Raw genomic sequence first — 7,948 nt, forward strand, 5'->3', positions numbered from 1 at the left:
CCCCCCGTCACTCCCATCAGCTCTACAGCACCTGGATGAAAACAGCCACCAAGTGCTGGCTGGCCACACTGGAGACACATCTGGGGAGTTCATGGCACTGTGAGTTTCCTTTACAATCCAGCCCACCCACACACGGGCAGCTGCTGCGCGTGGCCACGCTCGCTTCTCACTCACCCTCTACGCTCCAGCACAGGGACCTACCGAGAGGCCCTGGCGTGAGGCCTCCTTTTGGGATGGTTTGCACTCGCTTTGGTCAAAGAGGAGGGGTGGGTGGGTGACGGGGACGAAGGCCCCAATCCAGCCCACCCTGCGTGACCCTGGAGACGTGCATGCGGGCGTGGGGACAGCACCGAAGGTGGCAGCTGGACGCAGGAGGCAAAGCCTCGCAGCCCAAACCGCGGGCGGTGAGCTCGCCTCTGCAACACACCTCGGCTGGAAAGGGAGCCAGAGCAGGGCAGGAGCCCCCTGGCCCGGAGCCCACCGCTGCTGGCCGCTGGCCTGTTCTCGGCAGGCAGAAAGCTCTCGGGGAACCCTCCCCGCCCTCCCCCGGGCTCCAGGGCGGACACGAGGGGGTGCAGAGCCACGCACGGGTGCGTGAGGCTGCAGCGACAGGGTGGGCTGTGTTTGTGAATCCGCTTGAGACCAGCCAGTACTCACCTGAACTGCATCTTTTATATGCTTTAAAGTTGACTGTCCAAGCCACAAGAATGACCCTTACTGACCTTGTACAATACAATGTTTTTTAACCCTTTAGGTACCATAGACTTTGTATGAGTTTCGTTCACTGCATATACTGTGGGGAAGGGGGAAGGGAAGGAGAGCAGAGCTAATGGGTGGAGGAAACATCCTTTCTTATGAAGGAACAGAGGGCGAGAAAGCCCCGTTGCTCCTCTACGCCTGCACATGCAGCCTCACAGCACCCACCCTGCCACCCCTGTCTCTGGACACATGCTTTACACTCTGAAATTTCTGAGTAGGAGAGTTGCCAAGGAGCCCTGGGAAGGTCATGGCTAGTCAGAAAGGGCAAACCAGCTTTCTCCAACCATGAGTCTGTTACTTTTACAATCTACGTCTCTGGTACTTGAAGAGTTAAAACCCAGCTACTTCAAGAAGAAAAAGATACTTTACCTTTAGTTTAATGGATTTTACTTTGGTTATGATGCTCAGGAGGAGCCACCCTGACAGGGAGGTGGAGGGTGTTGTGCAGAAAGGTGGGCGATGGAGGGAGGGCTGTGGCATGCAGGCACATGCTGGCCAGCGGAGCCGGGAGGGGGAGGGCTCCGAACGCCGCGGCAGGCTGCGGGAGGACGGGGAGGCTGTGCCATCGCAGAGACAAGATGCCATCATGGTGTGAAACCGCCAGCAAGAGACAGACAGACAGAGAGCGGGGAGCTGGTTTCATCAGGCTGCGAGAGCATGCAGGCAGGCAGGGAGCAGAAGAGAGAAGAACGACGAGCCATGGAGAGGGCCAAGGAGGAGCGGAACGGAAAAGGAGCTGCAGAGGGGAGACACAAAAGCCCGTCCCGAGCCAGAAGGTCTGTGAGCCGAAGGGTGTCGCCCGGACCGGGGAGAATTGACTCGTTCCTCCAACAGCCAGCCAGGAAAAAATGTTTCACCGTGTGACAGGACACTGACAGCTCCCAGCTGATGTTCTTTAGAGCGTTAAATTACGGAAACTATCCCTATGAGAGCTGAGCTACACAGAAAGAAACCAGGCCTCGTTCTGGGCAGGTGCCAAGTTAGAAAAAGCCCCAAAGCCTTCCCCTGTCCCCCATCCCCTTCTCCTCACCCTTCAGGGAAACCTCTTCAGCGTCACTAAACCCTACTGCCATCCGCTCCCACTCCCCTCTTCCAGCCGGTTTTTATCGACCCAGAAAGCACAAATCCCAGACCCTCTTTTCCTCCCATCCCCACAGATCTCTTGGAAACCCCTTGGAAAACAGAAGCAGAGTGTGAGTAAGTTTGACACTTATTTTTCAGGTCCTTGCAGTTCCTCGTCCCTCACCCCACAGTGATGCTCCCTCTGACAGTACCACACTGGGATCAGAACCAGCAGATTTGCAGCAGAGCCAGGAAAGGATTTTCTTTTGGTATGTAGAAAGAGTAAGGGGGAAAAAAAAGGTAAAAAGGGGAAAAACATTTGAAGGAAAGAAGAAAACAGTATCTTTGAATGGCCTGGAGGCCTGAGGAAGCCCCAGTAAGGAACTCTGCCTCTGCAGAAACAGACTCCCCCTTCCTCCCGCTCCGGGCGGGAGAGAAAGAGAAGGAGAGAGAGAGACAGGGGAAGGAGAGAGAGACAGCAGGACGTGACAATTAACAGGGAAAGATGGGGCAGGCGCCCAGCCAAGCACCCGCTGCTCTCCCTTGTTAAGGACTCGGAGCGGTGGGAGCAGGCGCTCTCTGCCCTCTGCCCCCACACTGGTGACCAGAGCCATTTCTGAGTTAGTTCTGCTCCTGGCTACTCCAAACTGCAGCGGAGTGATTTAGTAGAGATGAGAGGAGACAGAAAACACAAAGAACAGCTGCCACAGCCACTCATGCAGTGAAAAAACACCTCATTTAAAAGCAAAGATCTGTGGAAGCCCAGGTTGAAGTATTGCCATCCAGGGTTATCGTCCCTGGGGCAACAGCGAAGGGAGACAATCCATTAAACTAAAACCAGCACATTTTGGTTGCATACGCTCCATCCCGGTGTCATTAGCATCCCGCCCACAGCCTCCACATGACTCCCGTCTCTCCCGCTCTGCCGGAGCCCAAATGGGACCGTTCCCGGCACTGGCTGGGCCAGCTGCCCTTCCTCCCCACGGCTACCAAGTCGCTCCTGGAGAAGAGCATGAGGACTGATTTCCCAAAGGCTGGGGAAAGCGCTGGACTTTTGATCAATCACCTTCCCTTCTCCTCTTCCTCCCGATGCCCGCCCTGTCTCCCTGCTCCGTTGCTCCTGGCCAGCTGCTGCTGCTCAGGGTGTGCCGGTGGACAGGCTCGCTGCTGCGCCACGGTGGGCTCCGTCCTCCCTGAGCATGCTCAGCACCACGGGCCAGCGCGGCCCCGCAAGAAGCTCTTCGCTGCTCCCCACCCCACCGAGCGGATGGTGCTAAGTGGCCCCCCACCACCCGCCGAAGCATGCACCAGCTCTGCTCTTCAGTCACATCTCAGCTACCTGGGGCAGCAAAGGGAGAAGGCAGCAGGTCCCAGCAGCCTCCCCACCGCCCGCCTCCCTGCAGAGGAGCCCCAGACGCGGGAAACGCCGCGGACGTCCGCCCCACAACTCCGTACCCCTGCGCCCACCATCTCTGGCTCCCTGACTGTCTTCCCCTCAGAGAAGGGTGGGAAAAGGAGAGACACCTACTAGACTGCAAGGTGCGCTCTCTGACCTCCGGGGTGAAGGCCCCCAGGCCCAGAGCCGAGCGGGCGGCCAGCCGGAAGACATACTCAGTGTTGGGCTTCAGGCCTTCCAGCGTGAAGGAGGTTGTTGGCTCGAAGTTCTTCTGCACCTGAGATGGGCGAGGGGGAAGAAAAAAATAAAAACAAACAAAAAGGAGCCGAGGCGAGCCCTGCCCAGAGACGCCTGCCCTGCTCCCCTCTCTCAGCCACCGCGGGGAACGGAGGGCTGGGACGCTCCTCGGGGCCCCAACCCTCTGTGCTGCTCTCTCTGGACTCACCTCCCTGCCGTGGTCTCCTTCCTTATAGAGGAGCTCATACTTCACTATGATCTCCTGGCGGGGAGCGCTCCACGACAACACGATGCTCGTTTCCGTCTTGGCTTCCGCTCGGAAGTTCATTGGCTGCCCAGGAACTGACAGAGAGAAGGAGCCGATGGGGCAGCAGAGGCAAGATGAAAGACAGGAGAAACCACATTAATTCGGCTCATTAGAAGATTCCTACCCTGTTTCTTAGCAGCCTGTGTCCGAAGAGCACGTCAGCCACAAAACGCCATGCTGTAGAGTGGGCAGGTTCTTCCTTTAAAGGAGTGGAGGGTTAAATCCCACTGCAGGACTTGAGCAAGTCCAGAGCTGCTGGATAGAGAGTCCCATTGGACCATACGCCCTTCTTGGTAGTGCAGGACACAGCCCTTCCCACTGATCTCCAGAAGACTCTGGAATTAGGAAGCCCATGAGCAGCCCGCTGAGGACGCAGGGTATCGTCACCAGCACCCCATGCCATGCTGGGTGACAACCTGGGGGAAACCACCTGCTGTTCTCGGCTCACACCTGCTGTGACAATTCAGGCTTTGGTTTGCTCCCCTTTCAGAAAAAGGCAAAACAGGGCTCGTTTCCCACTCATCTGCGAGAGGGCAGTTCCGGGGTACCTTCAGAAGAGTTAAGCTTCACTGTTACCTGGGCACTGAGTGTTTTTTGGTCTATTAAAGACATTTAGAAACTGGAAGCACTAAGATACGTCGCTCTGAAACACGGCACAGCAGAAATAGATTCTCTTTGCATAACTGTTTGCTTCACCCATTTAAGCAATAACCTTTCTGAGAAAAAACAGATCGGAAATCATGCACTGGGCCCTCTGGCTCCAGCCACAGGACTGAGCTTCCTCCCAGAAGGTTACTTCTATTTTAACCAAACTGAATCAATAAAGAAAGAAATGCTGTGGTGGCACGGCAGCCACAGCTGGATAATGCTGTAAGCCAACAGCTCGCCCTGCTGCAGCCCCGCGCATCCTCGGTTAGTGACCCTGGTGCTCACCTCCTTGCTGCGTCTTCACCTGGATGGGGTCGGAAAGAGGCCCGTCTCCCACGGAGGTGAAGGCCAGGACCCGGACTGTGTAGGTTTCGTCCTCGAGAAGGCTGCCCACCGTGGTCAGGAGGCTGTCGTCCACGTTGTGCTTCTGCCAATTGCTGACGGGTTGATCAGGCTCCATGGTATAATACACACGATAGCCACGGATCTGCCCGTTGGGCTCCACCGGTTCCTCCCACTGGATGATCATGGTGGTGCTGCTCAGCATTCGTCCCTGCACGTTACGGGGGGCACTGGCAGGAGCTTGTTCCCCAGTGCGAGTGACCACTGACTCGCTGGGAGGCCCCTGCCCGATGCTGTTGACTGCGGAGACCCAGATCTCGTACTCAGAGTTGGGGCTGAGCCCCCCAATACTGTAGCGTGTGGTGGTGATGTCCTCTTTGATCTGATACGGTCCATCCTGGCTTTTAGACTTGTATTCAATGACATAGTAGGACACAGGGTCTGGGTTCCCAGAGTCCCAGGTGATGGTGATACTTGTTGCTGTCGTCTCTGTCACCACTGGTGTCCCAGGAGCTTTGGGCAGCGCTGAGAATCAGGAAGAACAGACATTTAAAAAAAACCCACATATGCTGAAATGGTGCCTAATTGGGCTAGTTAGGGCTGTAGGAGCCAGAGGCACGGTAGTACCAATCACAGCGCGGCAGCACAGTAAAGTGCTGCTGAAATATTATGAACCTAGTTATACACCCTATTATCCTCCTTAAACTGCTCCATCAAAGGGAAAGTGTTCAGCTAAACATCTGGACCCATTAGCAGCGACTTCAGCTGCACATCCGCCGGCTCAGGCGGCACGAAGGAAGAGCAGCTTCGCCGGAGCTCCTTCCGAGCACGTCGTCAGATCTGCTGAAAGAGCACCGGCAGCCCGGCACCGGCACTGCTGCACCGCTCCCAGTTCAGGGGGCAGGTACCAGAACCACGCGCACGGCGCTCTCCAGAACGAGGAACCTAGTGGTCCCTGGAGTGCTTCCTCTCAAGCCACAACGCGCGGTGACGCTCGTCTCCTCTGTCCCTCCTGCCTTTGGAGCTTGCCTCAGACTGCACATCCAGCAGCGAGCTTCACGCGTTTCCTCACTACCCGCTTTAGACCCTTTCCAACCTCAGCTCCTCTAGACCTGAGCACCTCTACAGTTCTAACTTCTCCTCTTCTGACTGGGAAAGGCTGCAGCTGCTCACACGCAGCAGTGGAAAGGGGAACAAAACACAAATAAAATGACAAAAGGCAGAAGGTACCAGCAGGGCAACATTTCCCATCTGAGGAGACAGGATAGAGGGAAGCAGAAGCCACGTCTCTCACACAGTGGCTTTTCAAATTGATAGTATAAGACAGGGAAAAAGGGGAAGGAAGAAAATACTCAGGAAAATAAAGAGCATCTCAGTCCAGCTCCAGGCATCCTTCTGCTGGCACGTGAGCCTGCTCCCTGTGCAGGAGCTCAGGGTAAGTGTCACGTCAAGATTCACTAGTCCCCCCACCCCCACCATTTCTACTGTCAGGCGCGCTGATACAACAGGATTGTTTTTTGTTAGCCCTCCCCTTCTCCCAAGCCTTTCTCCTCCTCTCCCCCCCCACCCGCATTCTCTCCCACCCACTCTCTCCCCCATTTCTACTGTCAGGCGCGCTGATACAACAGGATTGTTTTTTGTTAGCCCTCCCCTTCTCCCAAGCCTTTCTCCTCCTCTCCCCCCCCACCCGCATCCTCTCCCACCCACTCTCTCCCCAGATCCCTCGTGGGCAATGCCGTCCCTCCGAGCGGACACCAGCTCAGACACAGAGCTCTACACTCACCCAACCACAGGGGCATCCCGCTTGGGTTTTAATACTCCCCTGCTGCGGACAGAATAGACTGCAGATTGCACCCGTGCTCCTCTTGGGAATTGCTATCTGGAAGCTGGGTTATTCCCTCTCTTGCTGAGGCAACAACGGCCACTAAGATGCTGGAACTAGGCTCTACTGCAAGGGCACACATGCCAGAGATCCTCAGGGCCTTGGCTGAATCTCTAACCTTGGAACGGGAGGGCATGCAGGCTCGAGGCCACCCAGGGCTCCTTGCAGACTGCCCAGCCAGCCTCGCGCCCCAGGGCAGAAACAAGCATGCAGGGGTCTCAACCACAGTCCTCTTCACAACAAACAGCGCAGTGGTCCTCAAGCGAGGAAAGGTCTCAAGCCCCCAGCCACCCCTTCGCGGTGGATCTCTGCGTGTGGGATCCCCGAAGGCGCATGCACCGATCCCAGCACACGGCCCTCGTGGTGCGCAGATCCGTCGCCCCGCTCGTGCTCGCAGAGCTGTGCGTGTCCATACAGGCTGCTGCCACCAGGGACTTACCCACGTGCAGCCAGGCACCCGCATGCCCACAGCGCCACGGCACTCCTTCTCCCATGCACACACACATGCCCAGCCGTGTCCCCACGCTCCTCACGTGCAGATCAGCCAGTCGCAGGCTCACCCCGTGCAGACACACGAAGACACCAGCAGAAACAGGGACCTGCACAGGCACGCTGCGACGCTCCCACTCATGCCCCGGTGCAGGCTGACAGCCACGGCCACGTGCCGACAGATGCTCACATGCACAACGGGCCACATGCCCACGCTGGCTTCGCAGGCGTGCTCAGACGCTCCGTCACGGCCGTGCGCCCAGCACGTGCCTTGCACATATATACAGCAGGCGGCAGCTCACACGCGGGTGCATGCACGCTCCTCCAGCCACGCCGTCGGGGAACCCACGCCCTCGCCGCGTGCTCACGCTCCCTTACATTTCACCGTGATCTGAGCAACGGCTTCTATGACTCCCAGACTGGACATGGCCACACACGTGTAGTTGGCTGAGTCCTTGACATCCGTGAGCTCCAGGACGTTGCGGCCCACGGGCATGTCATCCTCAGGCGTCAGGTCCTCCGCTCCCTGCATCCACTTGACGTACGGCATGGGCGAACCCACGGCCACGCAGGTGATGTTGACGTTGCCACCAGGCATGATTTCGTGGCTGACGGGTAAGATGGAGAAGCGAGGGGCCACGCGGCGAACTGTGGACGAGACGCACAGAGGTAACAAAAAAACAAAACAAAACAAAAAACCAAAATGAAAAAAAAAGATAAAGAAAAGAAAAAGAAGAAAAGGGAGAAAAAGAAAAAAGAGCAAAAGATAATTTAAATATAGATGGGGTTTGTCATCATTTATTTTCTTCCTTCATTAAAAACAAAA

The 7,948-nt window shown here is 56.6% G+C and overlaps 1 protein-coding gene across 1 annotated transcript in view; it reads right to left on the bottom strand.

Annotated features, from left to right (window-relative positions):
- The window catches only part of PTPRS (protein tyrosine phosphatase, receptor type, S), a gene marked incomplete at its 5' end in the record, with an annotated part of 43,318 nt that extends 35,548 nt beyond the window's left edge, over nt 1-7,770 (bottom strand). Inside the window, 4 exons of the mRNA XM_010139462.1 lie at nt 3,350-3,494; nt 3,663-3,796; nt 4,695-5,276; nt 7,501-7,770. Of these exons, the coding sequence (XP_010137764.1) occupies nt 3,350-3,494; nt 3,663-3,796; nt 4,695-5,276; nt 7,501-7,770 (1,131 nt within the window). The remainder of the gene's footprint in view (nt 1-3,349; nt 3,495-3,662; nt 3,797-4,694; nt 5,277-7,500) is intronic.
- Between the last annotated feature and the right edge of the window lie 178 nt (nt 7,771-7,948).

This window comes from Buceros rhinoceros, unplaced genomic scaffold, assembly GCF_000710305.1.
Source record: "Buceros rhinoceros silvestris isolate BGI_N320 unplaced genomic scaffold, ASM71030v1 scaffold22357, whole genome shotgun sequence".
NCBI classification, from domain to species: domain Eukaryota; kingdom Metazoa; phylum Chordata; class Aves; order Bucerotiformes; family Bucerotidae; genus Buceros; species Buceros rhinoceros.